Consider the following 24,366-nt stretch of genomic DNA (forward strand, 5'->3'; position numbering starts at 1 on the left):
ATTTTTTTTTACATACATTGTTCCGCATTCTTTCATATTGTTTTCGTCTTCCCTAAACAGAAATAAAAACATATATATTTATTCGTTTATTTATAACATTACCATTAAAAAAAGAAAAGTTAGAAAATTTTCTCGTCAAGAAAAACAGAAAAAAGTTTTTCGTAACTCTAGAAATTTGAATTTAAACTTGTTTTAACGAAAAATTCAATATTGTATTCATATGTATGTATATTATTAGCATTATTTTTTTGAGTAGGCTTGTTCGCAGAAATCAAGTAAATTCTGAAATTATGTGCGGGCAGGAAACCATAATACATGAACAGGAATTCATACTTTTTTCGTTTTTCGTTTCTACCGCTCGCATCATTTCTCAGGTCGCGTTTTCCGACCAAACCACATTTCTTTGAGTAAACATAGATCCTGGAGTGTTTCCTCTACGTGGACATATGAATCATAAGAAAATAATTTAAAAAAAATAAACTGTATGAAAAATATCATCTCACAGGAGTTCTTTTCTTTTCTTTTGCTTTTTTTTAAAATAAATTGGCAATTTAGTTAGCATTTGTTCGCATCAGTATTCCTATATAACATCATGGCACATAATATTTGGAAGCAGCCCATACATACTGTACAATACGTATGTGTACAGGATCTTCTAAATATTTTTCAGTCGCGAACGTTGATCCGTAAACAAATTCATATCACTTAAGAAAAAATAAATAAGTAGAAACTATTTTGTTTTTTTTTGCTATACAAAAACTAGTCAAGTATATTTAGCATTGTATGAACGCTTATAAATTTTCTATGAACAACATTTAATTGGACAAATCGATCGTTACAAAATTATGGTAGAAATTGCATGTACTTAAAATTTTGTATTTAAAATGCGTAGTAGTACTGGAAAAAGTGTTTGAAAAAGAGAACAGTGGAAATATATCCGTGTCATTGTCCATTATTCCGTTTTCGTGTCCACATATCACCTAAAATTTCAGCATTCTCAGGAAATATATGTTGAAAATATTAGAAATTTTCTGGAGGAAATCGTAGAAGACCCGTATAGAATGACTGGTTTATATCCGATGCATCAGGAGATCCATTTCGTATATTTTATTGTTCTAGTGAACAATTACTATAATACTTATTATACTTTGAATTATTCTTCGACTCATTTAATTTGAAAAATTTGAAAAAAATTAATTGGACAGTTAACGTGTGTTTCTCTGTACTGAGCAGAGCTTTCAGAATTTTTATCTTCCAAACCAAGTTATTTTTTGACTTTCTCTTCAAAGCTCATGAAACGGTTTTTCGTATTCAAAAAATTAATGATCCTCGTCGACTCGTTGCTATAGCCTCTCTATATTCTCTGGGAATATTAAAGAAATAAGAAATTAGTACTAGCAGTAATCTTCTCATTGGTTGGCTAAAATCAATAACATTTACATTTTTTTTGCAATCGTTACCTTCACTGATTATTCATACTCACTCCTTACTCGTTTCCGCCTCTATTATCCCGTGCTGATTTCATTACGTGCCATTTCCACGTTGAAGTTACGAGGATCGAGTGGTTCTGACTCTTTTATGTGGATTTGATAAAAATGTTCTTTCCTTTTTTTATTCTGTGCATTACTTGTCATATCGCTGTGCTTCAAAACACTCAAAACAAAAAAATTGTTCAATAATACTTGCAGAAAAAATAAAATCCCGGGCGTGATGCACCGGTGAATCACTCTTTGTGAGGCACGTGAGTCGTGAGTCACCGGAGGGTCACGCAATTAGTAGATCCTAGATTACCTTCATGATGTATTTTTCTACTGTATTTCCTATTCACATTTTATCGTAGAGAGTTTCTTTTTCAGCAGTAGTAAATGTGACTCGTTTCTTCGTAATTTCGTTCTTTCGGTTCTATGCATGACCCACCGGTGCATCATGGTGACCTTGCTATGTTGAACTGAAGCGAAACATCTTACGGTTGTATTCTGAACTACTTATTCGTTTTGTTCATCGATCGTGTTTCTCGTCTATGTTGTTAAAGGCGGTGTACCACGAAATTAAAGGCGTTGGGATTAGTCCACGAATAGATAGGGTGATGGGTGTAGCTCACGAGTATGGATGCGAACAAGCTCAATTCCTCCTGACTATCAAGAAAAACGACGTGGGAAATGGCGTTGACCAAACTTTCCTACGATGAACCTGTCAACATGTCACGTATGCGCGAGCAGGCATACGCGCCACATCACCTGGCGAGGCGAAGCGTCAGTTGCCCATTGATTGCCTTTAACCCTACGAATTCGTGGACAGGTCCTAACATCCTTAATTTCGTGGGATTTCACCTGTAAACAACTCAATTACGTAAGATAAGATTTTCAGGTAGTCGCAACGATGTCGACGTTGACGAAAATTTTTGTGACCGTTGTAGTTATAGCGTCGCTTCCACACAGTTCAGCGTTCAGTATTCGAGAGCTTATTCGAGGAGGGAAGCGTGGTGATTCATCAAGTAAGTTACTAGTTATTATCGACTTGTTTTCCAGTTTATCATTGTGTTAAGGATAATGACGGCAGCAGCATTTATATAACAATCAGGCTTAATTGTGGGAAAAGAAATGCCTCAAAGCATCTATAAACTTTTGGAAACTTTCCAGTACATTTTTCAAAAGAGAAAACAAAAAAAAAAACGAGTAAACCGAACCTGACTGGAACAGATATAAGGTGCATTGGCGCAAAAAACAAAACTTATGATGTTTTTCTCACCCTTTTGCATAGATTTTTCTACTAGGAAAAACGAACAATTACTGTACGTTTTTCCATACGAGGCTCGTTATAACGTCTCAAATCTGGGGCGTTACTGTGGGACGTGTTTTGCCAGAACTTTTAGTTGACAAGCTTAAAGGTGGCATACCATGAAATTGTCGATAATGGGATCCAGGAAAAGACACGGAGAAGCTGCAGATTACGAGACCTGAACGTGTGGTGTCCTCAGTGGCTTATTCAAATAAAACCAATGGAGGGGTTGCTGAGGGAACCAGCGCGTATACGCGGGTGACGTTATCACGTGCCTCGTAGGAAAAAACGAGCAATAGGCTTGTCTCGCAAGACGATTGGGGGAATTGGATGTGATGACGCACATATATGTAGCTTATAGCAGATACTGCGTTAGTGCAAACCAAGGTTTTCACCCATCCGGGATCGATAAATTGCTACCAGATTTGTCTGCGAGGATAAAAACACTGACTTGCCACATTGGCTGGCCGCCGCAAGTCATTGTATAGGCCATTTACACGTTCGTAAACCTCAAACGATTCTGAATTGCAGTAAAACGCGTTGCGCAGGCCCAGGCAGATTGATACGCCAGAGACTTCCACTTTATAACAGATACTTATGAAGGCAGCATAAAACAAAATTGAAGATCTTGAACAAAACACATCACGCCAAATTTTTCGTAATTGCCTTAAAAAAACAGTGTGGGAAAATGCGTTCCACTTCAAATTTTCCTACGAAACATCTAACAGCACGCGAGTTCACGCGCGCTTTTGTCCAGCAAGCGGACGAAAATAAATGAGGTCCCTTAGGCAGAGTATTCATGTAGAACCCATGAGTAGGCTGTCAAAAGAATCGGCGCGTATTCAGGAAAAGTGTTATAAAGTGTCTCGTAGGAAAATTTGATCCCAGAAATCGTTTCCCGCGCCGCTTTTCTAAAAGAATTAGGGGAATTTAGGGTGTTTATGTCCATTCCACTTCTAATCCTGTCTTTGCTGGAGGGATACCACCACAGAGATTCGTCCATTTCCTGGTAGGCTCTTTTTAACCCATAACTGATCCAGAATTCTCCCCAGGGCTGGGTGGTCAACTAAGATCATTAGAGGAGTTTCTGAATAATGGACGGTACGGTAATATTTCTGAGCGTAAATCAAAATTTAACCTTGAAAAATGGTAGGAACTCTCTTCTTATCCTACCGTAAACGATAAAATCCGATAAAATGCTACATCAGACATCATACGTATATTTTTACCTTCACTGACGTGAAATAGAAATCTTGTTTGACTAAGAACACTTCAATTACCACGTTTTTTTCAAAGATTCAAAGAAAGCATTGAAACGATAGAGAAATTCAAAGAACAACACATCAACTAGTGCTTACCTCATTTGCTAAATCTGGTAATGTAAGAGACCGCCGTCACGTTCCACAGATATGCGTCACAAGGGTTTCTGAGCAGGACCTAGCGGTCTGCCTCGTAGATGAAAACTCGTACAGATCTTGATATGGGTTCGGTTTGTTTGTGATCGTAATGCTCTCATCCGTGGTCCTTGGATTTTTGGCACTTAAAAAGCTACGTATTCAAAATGCCAAGATTCAAGGACAGTCGAACATGGACACATAACTGGTGATTTTCTCGAATACCCTACAGAATATATCTTAAGCGTAACGCAAGATCATTTATTATTTTATTTTCAATGCAATAAAATTTCTAATGTTTAGCTTTTTATTTTCCTAGCACCGTGCCCAACTTGGCATCCGTTCGAATGTCCATCTGGTGAGTGTGTGCCGATCAAATATCTATGCGATGGTTCTCCTGACTGTTCGGACGAATATGATGAGAATAAAAGCATGTGCACTGCCGGTAAGAGATTTTTTCTCGTGATTTTTGGTTTTGAGAAACTTTGGTTTTGAAAAGGAAAAAAAACTTTGGTTTTGAAATTTTTTTTGAAGAAATAAAAAGTTATGAAAATATTAACATTTTCCGAAGAAATGTCGATTTTCCAGAAATATTTCATCAAATTTAACGTTTAATTTAATCTTTTAGATCTCAAATCAAATTTAACGTTTCGATTAAATAGATTAAATGATATTAGGTAGCAAGACAAGGTATTATGTTCCTATTCGGTTAAAATTTAAGTTTAAACTTGACCGAATTTCTTAAGATTCCATTTTGCTTTTTTAAATAGAGCTCAGATTTGTGTGTTTTTTTTTAAATCACCATGTGGATCAGCTGATTCAAAGGTAATTGAAGTAATGGATACGCCGCTTATATTACATGTCAAAACTACACGACCAGTATCGGAAATCAAATTTTGATCATTTTTGATCTCGATCTTTTGATGCTTTGAGCTTTTTTGAAAATACGTTTGCCATTTTCAAAGAGAAAATTTATAAGGAGTGAAAAAGAAAATAATGGCAAGGAATAAAGAAGAAAAAAGTAGGAAAAAAAGAAAACATTGTTTTATTTTGTGCGTTTCCTTGCACCAGGGTTTTTAGAGAATATATTGCCACGAATCTGTGTTGGTACGGATTTAAGGTGGAGTATTCGTAGATTATGGAGATGGGGCTGATTCCGTTCATTTCTTTCTAATTCCCGTAAAAAAACGGCCCGGAAGATACGGCGTGTGCACAGGGCTGGCGCGCTCCAGTCGAACTCTTCGTACAGAAAAAGGCTCCAGAACGCCCGCAGTCACATCTTCCGGGTCGTTTTCTACGGCAATTAGGAAGAAATGGACGGAATCAACCCCCCCCTCCTCCTCTCCATAATCTTCAATCCCGTATACGAATACTCCACCTGAAATCTGCGTGCCACCACAGATTCGTGGAGTGATGCCTTTAACGGAAAATTCGAGAAAACTATTGTTAATATTTCATAACTTTTCTGTTATTCCAATTGGATCCACAATGATTTTCACTCCTAACCCCTTTTTCCGACATTATCCAGATCAGATCCTCGGTGATAGATCTGGTATTTTTAGTACTTTAACTGTGATTTTTAATTACACTGAAACAACCATGGCTAACCATAGAGGCCACAAAAGCGACGAGTTCTTTCTGCGGATACGAGAGTTTGTGCACAACAAGTGACTATTTTGCGCTCTATTAGTCACAATGCTTATACGTCGTGCTGTTTGAACCCTTAGCGTACTCGATGCATGTCATATATGGCATATGTTATGGCACGAAATTATATTTCCTAGTTCATTCCGGTGAATGGGAAAGAAAAATGAGGGATTGTTTTTACGTTGAGGAGAAGTGAGCGTGTAGGGGGAGGTTATTTGGTCGGGAGGCGACCTATCGCGAAGTTCATCAGAGTGAATACTGTAATTGTTTGACAAAAATGCTTATATTAGGCTAGCAACTAATTTCTGTTATACCTCAGAGATTTTGCTCCAGGAGCGTGCTTAGTTGACCTCTTAGCGAGGTGCTATAAATTATCACTCTATCCTGTGTACTAAGTATTCTATTACTAACCGTCTCGCTCGATGGTTGCGAGAGGTGTAGGGGGTCCCAACGCCTCGACCGAAGTCCAGGAAGATCATGTTGTGTTACTGGCGGAATGTCCAGGTAGGCATTCATTGGGAGCTTCTTCCACAGCGTTCCACTATCAACGCTGAGAAGTACTGCGGGAATCAGGAATAGTTGCTGCGAAATCCTTCAGAGGGAAACAGAGAAAAGTTTTCTTTCTCCGTGACAACGCGCGGTCAAAGTCAAAGTCGCGCGTCTCAAAGGTGACTCAGATGAAGCTGCACAGTGTCGACTGGACAATCCTTCCCCATCAGCCATACAGTCTGGAAACTGGACCATCCTACCACTTGTTCCTATCTCTCGATCATCAGCTAGGAGGAAACGTCTTCAAAATATTAAGTCAATCAAACCATCAATAACTATGGAACCGGACATTTATCGCCAAGTGGAAATCAACCCTCCTAGTCATTGACGATTCGATGACGAAAACTCCTCTCCTTCTGGTGCGCTACTTCGTTAGTGAGGATGGGGTCAAACCGGACCATTAGTCGTACTTTGATCGCAAGTCCTCGATTTTCTGCAGGAGGGAGTCTACAAACTGCTTGGACGTCGGCAACATGCCGTTGATACCGATGGAGGGTACATTGGTGATTGAAAACTTAATGTGTGATAATAAGAGCCTCGGGCGTACCAATCTGGTCGGGATACGGCAACGGATTTCACGCCAATTCATAATCGTTGGGGTTTTAGAACGCGAGTTGGCGCACAATGACTTGCGAGGGCTGATGAGTCAAGTCACTGTTTTTATCCTTCCGGTCATGTCTGGTACTAATTTGTCCACCGACTCCGGAGGAGTGAAAGATTTGGTTGATCCGAGCGAGGTCCCGCACCCTTGATAGATCGTGCAGACACAGCGCGGAACCTCTTACTGACTTCGCTACATCCGTTATGTGTAAGAATAGATATTCGATTGACAATGTCAAGCAGTAGCCAAGATTGTTAAAAGTCTTTATTACGGCTAGTTTTGGCGTTGTCACCTTCGTTTGCAGAAGAAATGTTGGAAAGTGTGACAGAAATTAGTTTTCTGCCTTATATATGGAATATGCGATTTTTCATACAATGACTGGAATTTTCCGATGAAGTAAGCTTAGACCATGAAATGGTTGACACTGAGTCCAGTCCACCCATCTTCCATGACATCTTTCAGGACCAAATCAAATCCTCCTTCCTCGATTTGCGTCCTCAGTTGTTGGATTGATTTAATTTAATAATTCCAGCCACAAGACCTCCCGTAGAAGAGACGTCGGCATTTTTGAAAGCATTGTTGACGGCACACGGGAAAGACTTCCTCGTTAAGGTGAGTAACAATAACAAAACGAGTGTCACAGCCGAAGTGACGTCTATAACTGAATGAGCTGTAAATTGTGCAGTGAGCTGAATGCATAATTCATGAACATGTAGCTAATACACATCACTGTAGGTCTTTGGTCCGAAAGCAAAAGGAGAACTAGCTGGAATGGGGGGTGTGGACAAAGTGGCTGTTGCATTATCTCGTGAGTTCTTTTTTTTCTGTTACACGGAAAATTTGCAAACTTTTTGTGCGACTGCTTCTTAGTATTTTTAGAAGGAAATTTAGTGTTATTTTTTCACTTTAGAAATTCCAACAGCCGATTTGTTTGGCATCGAAATGAAATTCACGGAAGAGGAAACAGAGCACATGATGGCTGTGCTTGATGGTATTCTCAACGGTTCTACGGATGAACTCACGTCGAACGAAGCAGCTGATTTCCGCTTCTTTGTGCAAAAATTACAGGTTAGTCAATAATTGTTTTCTTTAATAGAGCCGGACGCGAGGTTGTTTCAATTCTTTCTTCGTGGCGAACGTTTCGGCAATATCGCCCTCTTCAGAGTCTGAAAGGGTGAAATCGAACGTGATTAATCCGATCAAACGCCTTATCCGCCCAACAAAGAAAGTCCTAGAAAGTTGGCTGTTGGGCCTCATAGCTACCAGTAAAAGATAATATCGTACCTTAGGATCAGCTGACTCTCCTACCACTGCTAGACACCTGTTGTGAGGTGACTAGCGCAACCAAATATCAGCCGTAAATAAATAAATAAATGCAGGTTAATCTTTCGGAAAACGTTCTTGTTGTCCTTCAAGGGAACGTCTTGTTGAAGATCACTTTTTTGACCTCCATGAAATTCTAAAGGAGCTACTACGGTAAGACTGGTAGTCTTACATTTAAAATGTATGTAAAGCTATTGTTTTCTCTTTTCCTTGCATTTTAGACAATGAAAAATGAAATTTTATTTCCATCGACATTCATGAAGAGCCTAGTACTACACTGGCGAGGCTTTACACGTTATTCGGATGCAAGGTTCCTAAAAGTGAAACACAAGACCGTTTGTTTATAAAAGAATAATACATCGGCATCCACGTCGTATAAAGCTTAAAAGTATTAATAATTAAAAGTTAAGAGATACAGGTTAATTAACATACCATTACCTTAACAAGTATACGATCTGTCTTATACAAAAGCACTAAAGCTATATAAGTCTATATCTACATTGCATTCTAAAAATATTAAAGGGAAGTATAATTAAAATATCAACAACATAAATATGAGATTGTCTAATTCCCTCAATACTTTTTTCGTTATAAAATTCTTTTTATTACCTTATTACCATATTACTTTATCTTATTTACTTTAACTACTTCCTATATATTTACATCTATTAATATAACCCCTTAAATAACTCTTTCTTTTTTCGATTGGAGATGTACGTTAGCGATAATTTTGAATTTCGCTCTCAAATGTCACTTAAACTTGACAAGATCTTAAATTGAAATCCTGGAGATGTTTCCCAGGACTTCCGCTTTATCGAATTTTTGGAATTTGATTATTTCACTTTGAAATTCGATCGTTTGTACGGTCCAGCGTCTCCAACGTGCTTTTTTCGCCTTGGCCTGGGTTGGCAATCCAAACCCTGGTATGGATAGATTGACTAACGTTCTTGAACAATTGAATCGTTCTGGATTAGGGGAACAGACTTCATAGGTGGACCTCCCACCTTCCGTTGTAGGAGAACGACCTTTTTACTCCCCAGCCACAAAATTACGGTTTTCATCACTAGAAACTTGGCGCAGATTTTTTTTTGTGATTTTTTCTTTTGATTCGGACGAATTCCTTTTTTGGTGCATCATTGGTGTATGCAAATGAATAAATAAACAAATGCTAAGGACTACCGTGTGATAAATTCTACACTTTTTTCCAAATTAAAGCTTAATTTTTAAAAAATTAAAATAGGGTGGAAAAAAGTAAAAAAATAAAAGTAAAGCTGTAAAGCTAATTAAATTAATTTGATAATAATAATAAAATTATTTAACAACCTTGTGTACAGCTTATCCAAATCGATAAGACATTCAACTATGTCGAGGTTCATATCTGAAATTTTTTTGTGAAAAATTATATTTAAATTTATTTGACCGAAATTTAACCAGTGGCTACTGATGAATTCTATTTTTTCAGGAGACCGGGTTCTTCTAAGCAATGATCTCTCATCATCAGCAATTAACGCAGCAGTCTAAGCAGTCGACATGCAATCAACTGTCAGTACTCCTACTCTTCGTTAGCGTGCTACCTACCCCCGTTATCCATCGTCGCATCTCACACACATCCATCCACAAACATTCAAACACATCACAACTGTATACGAGTTGTCCGGTTAATAAATCGTTTAATGTTGTCAACTTTTGATGAATATCAATGAATATTGCTTAGAATATAGTTACAAATTATCAGATTAAAAAAAAGAAGACCTGCAACGATGATAGCTCGGAAAATTTGTGTTCAGACACTAAGTTGATGAATTTTAAGGACATTGCCTGAAGTAGTGTTCTTCTTCGTACGTGAGCGTACTGGATTCTTCGTGAACCCTCTCCAATTCCCTTTCCTTCAGAGAATCACCGGCAAATTTCTCTCCGTTTGGCGTTTCAGGAAGGTTTGACTTGCAAAGAGGTGCAGCGGACCTGATAAACGAATGTTCAATATTTTCAAAACGGCTTAGGGTACAACTGCTATCCGATTTTTTTTCTGAGATATTCAACAATTGCGCGGGGAGGGTGTAGCGCAGTCGTTAAGGGACTCAACTGTGACTGCACAATCGATTAATGGTTCGAAACCGGCCAGGTGCCAACTAAACCTTACATTCCTCCGAAAACAATAAATTGGTATCACACGTCTCTGGGAGTATAAAAACACTAACTTGAATCTAAATGAGTCTAGATCGAAGTGAACACGTTGTTACATCCAAAGCTGAATGATTCACTTCCTCCTTTATCTTTTTATTCAACAATTCCATGATTTTTTTTTTCGAACTGAATTTAGTCAGATTTTTGTGGGCTTCCTTCTCCTTGCTTCTCTTCGACTTTCTTACATTCAGCAGAAACGCTGTGGAAAACACATTACATATTCTTATAAAATCTTGTCAGGTCAATGAAGTTTAGGAGAAACTTTGCTTGTGCCCTAAGGTCCCAAGAACTCGTCTTTGTCAAAGGTTTGGGAATGGTCCGAGGTCTCTGATACTATGGTTATGCCATCCTCCATCCTTCTTCCTGAGCTTCGATATCGTCCCAACGACTATACGCGAGAGCCACAAACAGGTCGATTTATTTCTGATAAACTACAATCAGTCCTAGCTTCCGGCTAAGACCGGAGTTCAGATTTCTTACGATGTTCGCTTTGGTCCCTTTTAGTGATTAACAACAACTTTCTTTTGTAGCAGTTTTTTTTTTCTCTTTTTTTAAAATCAGGTTCAGATGATCTCTGATGAAGGATTGTGTAGTCTTCTTGATAAAAGTATCAGTACTACATCTATAAAATATTCAAACTTGATTTGGCACCTATACTTCACCAATACCGTCTGTAACTAATCAATGCGTTTGTTGCTCTAGTAAAACACTTAAAGGGAGCATACCATGAATTTGACGTAGTGAGGGAATCCACGGCAAAAGTTGGAGATGAAGTTGTAGATTGCGGGATCAGGGGTGGCTCCGTGGGGCCCTTCCGTCTGCTTTTTGGTATTTCATTTCACGCATACATATACCTAAATACACCCACACTCACCTGCACACGCAAATATATACATATACACACACACACACACACACACACACACACACACACACACACACACACACACACACACACACACACACACACACACACACACACACACACACACACACACACACACACACACACGATAATAAAGTTTTATCCACCCAGATCGGGTAGCATTTTATCGACCAGAGGCTTGGTTTGCACTACAGCGCTTTCGAACCATCGACCGTGTGGCTACAACGGATCTCTAACCCGCTGCGCCATACCCGCACTATTTATTGTATAGCATGATAGCATTTGAGTTCTTGATGATGTTTTGGCCGGGCGGACTGCTTCTAAAAAAAAACAACTCTTCCGTAATTTGGTAGGATTAGCAGAGGAAAAAGGCTACCGAATCGTTGAATCTTTCGAATATGCACCGCAACACGGCTCTTCTATGTCAAAAAATACGTGCAAGCGAAAGTGGGTCCGTAGCAATTCCCAGCTGGCTGTCACTAAAATTGATCATATTGACAACCGATGTGATCTCGTTAGGTGTGTACGTGCAATATCACACATATTTTCCCGCAAAAATTTTTTACAATTTGGATAATAAGCTCACCATTCATACAAAATTAATTGTTTTTTTCGTTGACGATGATCATATGTTGCGCCAAAGTTAGTGAAAAACTCAATGAACCTCACCTAAAGTGTTTTCTAATGAAGTAATGTTTAAAATGTTGAAATTTTCGCAGATTTAAAATCCATTTTACTGGCCATTTTACTTTTTTGGAGCCTTCGAACCACACAGATCTCTTTTTAGAGGCGGATTATCTGCGTTTAATAACCTTTGACACTTTTTAATTCTTTTCAACACATTTTAATAATTATCCCTATTTTTTGTTGATCGATTAATAATTTTTTACAGTTTCGATCCTTTTCAACACTTTTTTCTATTATTTTAATATTTTGCCATTACTAATATTATTAATATTGGTTTGAGACAAAAATTTCCGTAGTTAGTAATTACGATTATATGTACTGTTTGACTGGATTACGATAATTCCAAGTTTTCCGGCCCACCATGTGCTCCAAAAATAACTTGGCCCTTCAAGGAAAAAGGCCTTTCTCCTCAATTTCCTCAAATTCGAACTGGGATCATTCATGCATGTGGTAAGGAGGTGGGCAAATTATTTCTACCTTTTTTAACATAGTACATATTTCATCGTTCCCGTTTAATTATCACAAATAAAAAAGAAGAAAAAAGGGAATAAACAAATACGAAAATGTAAATAATTCTTCATTTCTCGGAACTAAAGCACCGATAAGGTTTCTATTGCTGAAATTGCATGAATATCTGTCTCATGATGTAAGTAGGTTAAATAGAACACACTGTATTTTTAAAATTTTTATTAAAATATGACTAGCATATGAAATATAAATTCAGGCTCCAGCGTATAAAGAATTTCCCATAGAGATGTTCGCTACATGAATTCTTAACATTTTAGCCCGTGATTTAGTCCACAGAATACTGTGAAGTGGTCAAATCGTCAAGTAAAGTCCAGTTCCCTTAAAATATTGGCAAAATTCCAAATTACAATCTATGCGAATCCACATAATCACTTGCTCACAAAGCTAACAACATTGGGGAGAAGTTGCAGAGAAAAAAAAAACGACGACATCACAAATTACATCAACATAAAACCCGTATAATCTCAGCGGAGGTGTAATTTGGTGGGCAAAAAAAAATTCGGGAAGAGAGAAAAAAAATGAGAGAACAGCTAGAAGAGCAATCAATACTGTTACACGTATGTCATCGAGTGAACATTCGGAGCTTGTGAAAGTACGTAGCCAGGCGTTCGACTTACGTCATCCATCCTAGAAAAATAGCTGTACTTCTTGCGAATCCCCGTGCTATATCCATAGAAATACGTATCCGTAGAAATTGAAGCACTCACCGTCCCTGAGGGCTTTTCCATTGCCGACTTGGAGCGGTACCGTAACCACTTTCACGACCTTCACCACCACTTTGTCGTTCATTTTCCTCCCATCGTGGTAGCGGCGGCGAGTCGACGGGAATTCTAAAGAATTAAATTTGTGAGAATAAAATTAAAATTAAAGGAAAAAGAATGAGAATGTGTTTCAAATAAAACGAGAATAAAAATAAAAATAATTAAATAATTATAATATGTTGTAGTATTTAGTAATCTATAATAAATGGTTCAAATTGAACATTTTAGATGAGCTTTTTAAGCTTTTTTCATAGAAATTTTTAGGAAGTAAGTAGGGCGAAATGAAAATTTTCTGAAGAGTAGTTCGTAAAAAAATTTTTGATTTTTTTTGAACTTTTTTTTCGAAGTTCTGAAATTTCGAAAATGAAAAAATGAGAAACAGAATTTTTGAAAATTTTCGGATTAATCAAACTACATACTACTACTCCTTGCTCGAATTACGGTATTTTCCTAGATATTTTCTCAATGTTTCGTGTTTTATTCACGAGAAAAAAATAATAAATTGATAGCGCAATTTAGCTCTGAAATCATGGAAAAAGCAGGCTCCGTATGTTTTTTTTCGTTTTTATTCGTTTTTCATCCACTTTAAGGAGTTTCCTTACTGAACTGGTTTTTCTGTGACAAATAAGAAGGAGGAAGGAAGGTCCTAAGCAGAAGATGCTCACCTTGCCAATTCCCTGTCGATACTACCCTCATCACTCCCGTTGGGAGTATATTCATTGGATATGATGGGCGCCGGGATTGGCGGCGGTTTACAGGTCGGCGGTGGACGACGACACGACGTCGTGCCATGATTAAATGAAGGACTTGGATGTATGGCGACAGCTGATCGGCATTTCGTATTATATGGATACGAGCCAATATATCCTGAAAAGACAATGTTTTTAAGGATTTCCCTGTCGAAAGAAAAAAATCCAATGAGTCCGATCGCGGTAGACGTACCGTCAGATGGGATTTCTTCGTAGAACTCAGTTGGTGATGTTTGATATCGTCCTACGGTATGGTATGCAGCGGAATTTTCTTTCGGATGTAACCGTAACGTGGCCGCTGTACACGGTCGTACTGAGGTAGCTTCCATGGATGTAGGCACGAAGGAGCTGGAAATTATTCTTTTTTCAATAGTGGTAGCAGCTAGAGATGTTTTGAGGCGCTTAAAGTATTTTTTTAAATGACAGTTAGGAATTATTTCTTGAGGTAGCTTGATGAATATATATTTTCTCCAATTTCCCATCCATCCACAACGATGACCCCTTGTTACCGTAACCGGGATGGATGAGGGTCATAATCGCTGCTCACTCGTCACCATATTCCCGACCAACCGAGCAGACATCACCAGCCTACCCTGTCCGGATTTATGAGCAGATTGTAAAAATAAGGGGGACGATAAGGAAGACAAGGAGAGCCTGTTGGACTGGTTGGAACTTTCTTCGCATGCTTTTTCGATGAGAAATTTTGCGTCCGTAAAAGATTACGGTACTCACCGAATTGTTCCTGGAGTATTTTGATAGGCAGCATTGTGTGATGTGCCTTTGTAGACAAGCATTCCCGCCGAACCCTGGAATAAATACAATAACTCGAATTTTATCTCTTTTTTAAATAATTCTTTTTCAATTCAATTTTCTCCTCATAGTTTTTCTTTCTTTTATGATTTTCATTACCATTTTTTTTCAAAATTTCTAAAAACTGATGAAAGTGACCGCTGAGAAAAAAAACAGAAGACATCTCGTTCGAGTATTTAATGAAAATTAAGTGATCTACAGGAGTGAAATTTTCATCCTTAAAACTTTGAAAGTATGCGTGAGGAAAAAATGACGAGAAATTTTACATCATCTATAGAAATCTAAATCATAAAATGAGAAGCAAAAAACTTCAATTTTGAGAACTTTTAAATACTTTTTTATAGTCTAAAACAATGTTGTAGCCGAATTTTGAATCATATGTTAAAAAATTTAGGTTCTGGATTTTGTATGGAAACTCTTCAGAGTTTTTTTTTCAGATTGCGGAGGATTTCGAATTTTTCGAGCGGTTCTACCGCAACACTCACCGAGCACGAGTTCTTCATTGAATTGTATGTCCACACGTTATCTCCAGCGGTTAGTATGCCATCGGAAGATGTGGATTTCGTCTTCGCGCGACGAGTTCTTCCTCTGTAAACACGTACAGTATTCGTGGAAAATATATTTATTATATTTATACTATATTTCCTATTTATCTTAAACAAAATTTTAAGCTTTAAAGCAGTTTTGAAGTTTTAACAGTTTTAAAACAAGCAGTTTTTTTAAACTGATTGGGATTATCCTTAAAATTTTTCACTCCCATTTTCGTGAAAATTGGTGGAGTGGAAACTTAGCAAATTCCAGGAGTTTTCCTAGAGTGTTGTAACTCTGATATGGAAATGACTGGGTAGAAGTCTACCGGTCATTTGATGGAGGGAGAAATACAGGATTTTCACGAAAAAAAGGAGAATTTCCTAGGAAGTTATAGTTGCTGGGACCCTTCATCCATCTTTTATGCCCGTAATCTTAGAATTCTTGTCCCATTCCTACTATGACACGCACAAATGTGTCGTATTCTGAATCAGGCGCACGCAAATCGGCCGGCTATTCATTGTGTTATGGAATTACGCGCTGATGAAGTGGGCACACTTCCCTTCGACAGAACGGAAGGAGGAATCGCGTAAGAGTAACGCGATTGCGTGAGCGCTCAATTCGTTCAACGATTTACGAAAGCACGAAGGTGCGAAACCTCCTGGAACTATTATTATATTGTGCTAAAAATTAACAAAAATTAGTACAGAATGAAAAATCAAAAATACTTCCTTGTTGAGAAAGAAATACCCTTTCAAACAACATGTTACATAACGGCAGACTCATTTTTTTTCTTTGAATGAGTTTAAATTTCAAAAAACGCTATTATTTGAACATTAATGTGATACTTTAAGGGAGTTTTGTCAATTTTTCCCATCACCAAAACCTAATTTTAGTCTCATACAAAACTTATGGTTGGTTTCAGCCAAAAGATACCAAATTTCCGTGGATTTTTCATGATGAAAAAGAGCTTTTAGACAGTTCCCCGACAGAGATTTCTAGACAGTTCCCGTCTCATCTTGGGTGGGACCCAAAAATGCTACATTCATTACTGTAGCGAAAGCATAGGAGAGGTTTTCTCTTGGAAAGACGCTTTTTCTTGCGATTCACTTCTTTAGTAGTGATCTGTCTGCAGATTTTTGTGTTCCCTTAAGAATTTCTCTTCTTGCTTTTTTTTGGAACGACTTTCCCGAAAATTGCTGGGAATGGATTCTGGGAAATCGTCAATTCTTTATCGTTTCCATCCTAACAGTAGTGCACTCTATGAGTTCTTTTATAACCATGACATTAACATCAAGTGAGCATCAAAAGACTCGTCACGCGACACAGTTTCCGGCATTTCCCATGCATTACAAAGCAGTACTTAGTCATTAGTGTCGAAGAAGAAAAAAAAAGATGAAGAGAGGAAGAGCGATGACAAGGACATTTCAACATAGCTGAAAGTCTCCCAGGAAACACTAAGCTGACTCATCCACAAAATTTCGACTATATTCTCCTGGTGTTTTTGGGTGAATTTCTCGAATCGAATAATCCCTTCATCGGGATCCCCGCCGTCCGGGAATCGTCTTCAAAAAGCACTCTATCCATAGCTGCTAACGCTCATCTTTCAAGCTGGCGATGTGTCTGTGTCTGACCCCACCAGCACCACCAGCAAACCTAATCTCTCAATGATCAATGCTCAACGCGGTGATGAATTGAGTTGTCAAGTTATCCTAGCCTACAGCCTAGGTCACGCTATTGGCAATTAATAAGCCGAAGCAGGAGAGAATTGATGACGAATCCAAGCCTTTGAATCCTCGAGAATCCTTTGATGTCTACCAGATTAATCTCGAAAACAAGATAATAAAAGTGGATTTGTTTTTCCAGTGATTTTTCTTGTCATACAAAGGATAAATTACATTAAAGGACCGCCGTAATCTATCGGCGCTCTCGCGGCGCTTACCTTCTCGATCAGATTATCGGTTATCCGTCCGCAACAAAAAGGACCGCGCCCGGTTCGAATGGCAATAAATTGGTGCGGCTTTTTTCAAAAAAAAGTTTTATCATTTTTTTTTTGTGTTGACTTTTTCAACTCAAAAGAGTGTATTTCCTTTTTCTACTTTTTTTTGGGGGATCATTGGTGTATGCGAACAAATTTTTTTTTGAAAAATATAGAAAATCCATAAGGGTGTATTTGTCGTAGTTGAAAAAATTCATAATTAACAAGTTCTTTGCGATCAAATCATTACTTTTATTATTATTATTATTATTACTATTATTATTATTATTATTATTATTATTATTATTATTATTATTATTCGAAAAATAGAATTTTCCTTGTCGTAGTTCAAAAAGAATTTTGAACAACAACCAGAAATACCGGATTTCATAGGTTTGGATTGACTCACCGGATTTGTATTCAAAAGAAAAGTCTTGGAGATTTATTTCCCTTTTTTCAGTTTCAAAAATAAACGAGGAAATTCCGGAAAAAAACCGAATGGAATAGAAGTTTCGGTGCGAAGAAACGAATCAATTTTGAAATAAAAAATCGGATTGCGTAGAAGTTTTGGTGTGAATACGCTGAATCACAACCCAGTTCGTATTCCAACAAAATTGCGTCCTCAATGTTCGCCTCGCCTCGCTACCGTACACAACAGTCATTATATTTCAAAGTGTATAAAACGTCAAGGACGTGCGACATCAATGAGCCTCATATTTCCCTTATTAACCGTTTTTTTCCCCGGCGGCAATAAAAAATGACATGGTCATGGACATCGTTTTGCTGTAGCGTTCCTTCTGCTACAGTACCACCTATCTGCTTCACTAACTGTACACTGTAATTAATCAGGTAACAAGGATAAACATGGTACGGTATTCGACAAACCTTTTTATACGGCAGATCACCAATGTGCATAGTGAGAGCAGGGTTAGGACGGCGATAAGTGAAATGATTATGAGCGAATGACTGGTGAGCGGTGCCAATGGGATTCTGGATGAGACATCCGAAATCGATATGAATGGACTCCATTCGCAATCCGTTGGCTGAAAAATTGGAATGGAAATCTTCGAAAAAAAAATGTCATCTGATTGAAAAACTGTTTTCTTTTTAACTTTCGAAGAAAGAACTTAAGAAAACAAAAAAAACTCAAAGTAGGAGGATAAAGATCGAGGATTTTCCATCGGAAAATTATCTTAAAAAATTATTTGAAAGATTAAAAGAATTTCGACGATAGAAACAGCCTCAAAAGTCAAAGTTCACTAGCGAGAATTCCAAGAATTTCCCCCATTTCCACCTAATCATCGGTCGAGTTCCGACAGAATCACGTCGTAAGCGTGAGCGCACCGGAAACGAATTAGCACCACCACCATCAAAAACCTCATCGACCAAACTTTCACGCCGATTTTCACCGCCCCTAAAAATCTCGCCTAAAAATTGCGTCGACGAGCGAGCGAAGAAACGGGAAGAGGTTAAGGATTAGACCAGTTGGACCCCCTCGGCCAGTAATCAGCTCTCACTTGAACATACATACATAGACTACTATACAGTAGCAGTACTAAGTACGAATACTAATAACTCAACAATACGGTGTACGGTAATCCCACTTGTAGCGTATTATCCGTGTAGTGAAGTGCGGATTAGTGACACTATGTAAATTTTCACTAATAATGATTGATTGATTGATCGATTGACGCTATTTCTATCGGATAGCTCTTCACAAACGACCAAAATGCTATTTATTTGCTCCCGCTAAGGGTTTAAGAATTAAAAAAGGATAAGTTCAAAAAAAAACTATGCCGAGCATCACAGGGGTCAAAATTTGATCCATATACTTTGAATCTTAGATCAACTGATATTCTCTATGTAGTAAATCTGGCTAGTAGTCTTATTTGACCTCACATTACTTCACTTTCTTACCATTAATTTTTTTTTCATTCGATTTATTATTTCATCTGAAAATTATTTCCTTTTAGATACGTGATGCCTTTTAAATGTTCTCTTAATGAAATAGACTTTTTCTTCTTAATTTTTCCTAATTCAATGGTGCTAAAATTGCTTCCATTTTAGTAGATTGCAGAAAAATTTTAATTTTTTTTGGTAAGTAGTTATCTCAGCAATCTATAGCAAAAAGTAAGCAGATCACTTTTTGGTTATAGTAGACAATTCCCAATCGAATCAAATAAAATCGAACATTAAAAATATATTTTAGCACAAAAACTCTGGAAAATGTGGTTGTACATATTTCGCTACAATGTAGATAATTTCTCCTGGTTAAAGGTGAAATACATTACCAAATTATTTTATTTTATTTTGTCTTATTTTTTGACCTTATTTTATCTTAATTATTTTGCTTTATTTTGTCTTATTTTTCTAACTTATTTTATCTTAATTATTTTATTTTACTTTGTTTTATTTTTTTCATCTTTGATAATAGAGGGCAGTTTCCCGACTATCAATCCATAGTATTATTCTGGAAAAATTCTGAGATGATTAACACATTTGAATACTGCTCAACCCTCGTGTCTATGTACGTGTATCATGGATTTACGCTCAAGAATGAAATCGTGATTCACGGGTGATTTTAAATGTTATTTTCCTTAGCAATAGTACAGGATTTAGGGATTTTATCCAGAATCCTCCCAAAACTTTACGCTTTTTTATATTTTTTGGCTTTCCTGCGCTTTTATTTTATAATTTTCTTAAGGAAAAATGTAGGAATCCCAGTTTCCGTAGGTAATCTCTTCGATTAAATATATATGTACGTTTGATATACGATTGAGTGGATATGATCGGAAGGACGAAAGAGAAGAAACCAAAAACAGATCCTATACCTCTTAAAAACAGAACCCCTTTAAAAAAATCAATAAACTCGGGGTCTACAAGCAACACTTTCCTGATCCACAAACACAACATTCATCTGGTCAATGTCCTAATTGAATTCCAGGATTCATCATCACCCATGCTGTTGTGTCCGGGTTCGAATTTGCATACTATGATGTATTATCAAAGCCATTGCGCGCAAATTCATTTTGTTTGCCCCCGGGGAATTGGGATGTGCGGCGGCGTTGGTGCTGTGGACGAGAAATTCTTTGAAAAGCTGTCACGAACAGAGAAAAATAGCCGTTGCGAGATTGAAACTTTCAGTGAAGAGTTAGGACAACGCTGTTATGGATTCGTATGTAATATATCCATACGGGCATATTACATATTTGACGAAAATAAAACAATTTAGCACAAGAAATAGTGGAAGTATTAAGCTCACTGCAACATTTTCGAATGGGATCCACTTCGATAACGATAAAAATCTAATCAAATAATTTCAAATTTACTGAATTAATTGATTTAATCAATTAATTTCAAATTTAATTTACTAAATTCAAGTAATCTATACCAACTATAATATATTATCAGTCTCCATATAAATCTTACTTACAAAATACTTTTCTTAGAAAAAAAAGAACGGTAAATGGAAGGTAAAAATCATTCTTTTTTTTCTATGAACACCGATAGAATTATTCTTTCCAATTATGATAGAAAAAAAGAATAGTTTGTTGCCAAAATATTCTCAAAAAAAAAATGCTACTGAAACTTTCTTATTAGAAACTATGTAAAGTACTTTTTTTTGTTTCTTATAGACATAGAAGCTTGAGAACTATAGAAAGAAAGAAAAAACAACGCAAACACGTGGAAAAATTGTGAAATTGTGAATAAATGACGTAGTTATAGGGAAAAATTATTGTAACAAAAAATAAAAATCGAGACAAACATAGAAATTATGTAACTGAAAGGTTATTGTCAAAAGATGGAGATTGAAGGGAAAACAAATCATTTCAAGCATTTCGGAGGATTTCACCTTACTGACTCCTATTCATTTTCAAATTTGAAACACGTACAAAAAAATCTATTTCTCTGGAAGAAAAATACTTGAAAGAATTAGAATTATTGACTATTTTTCCAGGAAAAAATATAGAGAATTTCAAAAGAATTGATTTTATGTACACGTGAAGAAATGATCAAGTGAGGAATGACGGAAGTCGACGGAACAGGAACGAAAGAAGGAAAGAAGAAAAATAAAATTAAAGGAATTAAAATAGCAAGAAGCGAAGCAGAGAATAATGAGGAGAATAGATTTGCTTTAGAATATTAAAATATTGAGATATAAGAAAAAAAAACTTTAGTGAAATTAATAAAAGAGAACTCACCGGTTCATACTTTTCATCACTGATCAGATGCCAAATCAATGAAAGATCCGGTGGTGGCGGTAGATGAAAGAGCGGTGGTTCGACAAGGCACTCACAAACCATAACGTCATGAACCGGCGAAGAGGTGTCGGAGCCTGAAAAGTCGAGGATCGTGGATCGGAAGGTGTCGAAAATGGCGATCTGATCGAAATCGCAAACATTCGACGAGCAAACATTGGTTCAACAAAAGACGTTCGTTCAGACCCCGTAAAGCGTCTTCGTCGTGGAAAAATTCACGGACGACGGGGGCGACGAGGACGACGAGGACGACGACGACTCGCTTAACAATAGACGGAACACACCGTAGGCAAACACACAAACACACGGATAGGTCGCACTTTTAAACAGAAATGGATTCCAGCGGTGGGGGCGATGGTTCTGTACAGTCAGCGCAGGGATCAATTTCAGCGACGAAGGCGGCGGCAATGGTTACGGATGAGAATGAGGAAAATACTATCGATATCCGAGTAGAGTAGCCAAAATGTTTACACGATTGTTTACAGAATGTCAGACATCCTGGTGTGTATGTGGCTAAGAAGTTTGCGACATACATACACTTTCGAATAAACACCGCATAATCAACAAAATCAACACCGCATAATCGCAGTGGGTGGTCTTTATTAATGTATTACCGTATCTGATATATAGAACTCTTCCAATCTAGTCAGTTTCTTTGAATAAAGTAATTGAATAAATAATAAATAATGTAATAATAATAAATAAAAAATTAAAAATTAAAGAAGTTAAAAAAACGAAAAAAGGTCCTAGAAAAGGTCTCAGTTCCCTGAAATAAGCTTTACTAAGCCTAACTCCTCGGTAGATTACATGGATCTTTTATTTACTATTATTATATTATTTACTATTATTATTATTATAAGAGATATCCGTTAAAATAACATTAATCAATGAATTTTATAGATTTTAGGTATGCAGGTGTCACTGGCTGAATTCTTGGATGAGAAAAGAATATTTAAGTGAGTTAACGGGACTGAAATAAGATAAAATCTAGTCCAGAAACTTTTTCTTAGATTTTTAAACTTCGACATATTTCAAACATGTCTAACTTCAGAATCTAACTTAAAATTTTCCAATTTTTTCGTGATTCTGCTCTCCGGGAACTCTGGTTCATCGAAAAATCATCTTTAAACGAGTATTACACAAGATAAATAAGCGGTATCAGGGAATTATCTGGAAATAAAGCTAAAAATTTATAAAAGCAAAAGAAAAGGCTTGAAAAAATTAGTTCAAACACATTTCATTGCAATTCTCGCAGTGTCAGTCGAATCTCCAAGGACTCAGGTGAGCAACATATAAAAGAGAGTTCAGGAACGAATTCTGGTAAAAAAAAATGAATCTCAAATCCTTTGTGAGGGTGGAAAATGATAGAAAACTATAATATTTTACATTTCTGAACACATTCCTTAATATCTATCCGAGGATAGAATTTTTAACCAATAAATTTCAAATTTCAAGTGATTTTATTCAAACCATTATTATAATTTATCGTAGATCTCATAAAAATCAATACGACATACAATTTATATTTTATTTATTTAAATTTCATTGAAATCTGTCAAAATCAATATGTCACCTTTCGAAGATTTAAAAATACTCAAGGGAGAGCAATAAACTGAAGAAAAATCCATGTTCATAGATATTTCCGAAATACATCGCAGGCTTTTTTCCCAACCAAAGTGCCCTTTACGGGGTGGATGTTTCGCTGGATGCATGGATGTTGACAAGGATTCAACGTGCTGGAGCTGCTGACAAGCATATGAACATTTTTTTTTCCTCGGAAAAAATTAATTAAATATTTATCCACATTAAGCACTCGTACCAACGTCAGTAAAGCACCAAAGTTGAGGGTCAGAAAGAGGCCGTAGCTTTTTCTTTGCGGGACCATTTCTTAAGAAATCTCGGAATCAACTACAATGTACTAATACCATATTTCAAAATCTTTAAAAGCTTCCGAATAAAAATAATAAATTCTTTCAAAAGTGTGCAAAGCAACTGTAAACTCTTGAAAGCGATTAGTAATCGTGATCAACTAATTTACTTCTAAATTTTTGAGAAGTTGGAAAGAAGGAAAGGAGGAAAAAAGGAAAATGCATAAGAGTGCAACTTTAGACCCTCTCCTTCAAACAAAATCGAGTTTGTTCGAACCCACTCATCTACGGATTAACCTAGAAATATCCCCTGAATCCTGAGGACGAAGACGACGATGACGACGATAATCGCGCACACAGTGAATATAGTTATTATGTGAACGACTATGGCCATAACAAGCGGGCGAGTTTACGACATACGCACACACGTAACGATCATTCGCGGAAGAGACGACGATTGTTCCGAAGGAGTTCAGAGCACGGGCGCGGGAGGGCAGAGGATCGGCCGAGTCTATTGAAAGAAGGAGCAGCCGTGTCTGGCGCATGGATGGCCTTGGTGGTATAGGGCCAGCGCAACCGTCCATATTACCACACACACGCATACATACACATCCATGAAATGAACCACGTAACGAGCCGGCAGATTGAGATGATCGAGCATTGGAATTGACGGCGGATCAATTTCCTTTCTTTTTTTTTTGGTTGCTTTTTATTCGCCATTATTATTGCCATTATTTTTTCTTATTTGCCTTTTTATTTCTAAAAATCTGTGAGCTTTTCTACTACAACAAAAATGTAACTGCTTAACTTGCTCAAAAAATGTACTTACGAACATT

At 37.1% G+C, this 24,366-nt stretch overlaps 2 protein-coding genes across 4 annotated transcripts; one reads left to right on the forward strand and one right to left on the reverse strand.

Moving 5' to 3' along the window:
• Positions 1 to 2,159: 2,159 nt before the first annotated feature.
• RB195_015884 (uncharacterized protein) lies at positions 2,160 to 9,772 on the forward strand (the record flags this gene model as incomplete). 2 transcript variants are annotated; one of them, XM_064206805.1, is made up of 7 exons in its annotated part: positions 2,160 to 2,252; positions 2,368 to 2,494; positions 4,492 to 4,617; positions 7,502 to 7,581; positions 7,705 to 7,777; positions 7,880 to 8,037; positions 9,755 to 9,772. In XM_064206805.1, the coding sequence occupies 7 exons, from the start codon at positions 2,160 to 2,162 to the stop codon at positions 9,770 to 9,772; spliced, it is 675 nt and encodes a 224-aa protein (XP_064062685.1). The 2 variants fall into 2 exon arrangements, with proteins under 2 accessions (XP_064062685.1, XP_064062686.1); XM_064206804.1 differs by lacking the exon at positions 2,160 to 2,252 and having other exon boundaries at positions 2,380 to 2,494.
• A 3,356-nt stretch (positions 9,773 to 13,128) lies between these two features.
• On the reverse strand, positions 13,129 to 24,114 carry RB195_015885 (uncharacterized protein; the record flags this gene model as incomplete). 2 transcript variants are annotated; one of them, XM_064206807.1, is made up of 9 exons in its annotated part: positions 13,129 to 13,204; positions 13,285 to 13,407; positions 14,004 to 14,205; positions 14,281 to 14,435; positions 14,820 to 14,893; positions 15,383 to 15,485; positions 18,289 to 18,446; positions 21,606 to 21,739; positions 23,955 to 24,114. In XM_064206807.1, 9 exons carry the CDS (start codon positions 24,112 to 24,114, stop codon positions 13,129 to 13,131), a joined length of 1,185 nt encoding a protein of 394 aa, XP_064062687.1. The 2 variants fall into 2 exon arrangements, with proteins under 2 accessions (XP_064062687.1, XP_064062688.1); XM_064206806.1 differs by lacking the exon at positions 23,955 to 24,114 and having other exon boundaries at positions 21,606 to 21,707.
• Positions 24,115 to 24,366: the final 252 nt, after the last annotated feature.

This window comes from Necator americanus, chromosome V (genome assembly GCF_031761385.1).
Source record: "Necator americanus strain Aroian chromosome V, whole genome shotgun sequence".
In the NCBI taxonomy this organism is placed as follows: Eukaryota; Metazoa; Nematoda; class Chromadorea; order Rhabditida; family Ancylostomatidae; genus Necator; species Necator americanus.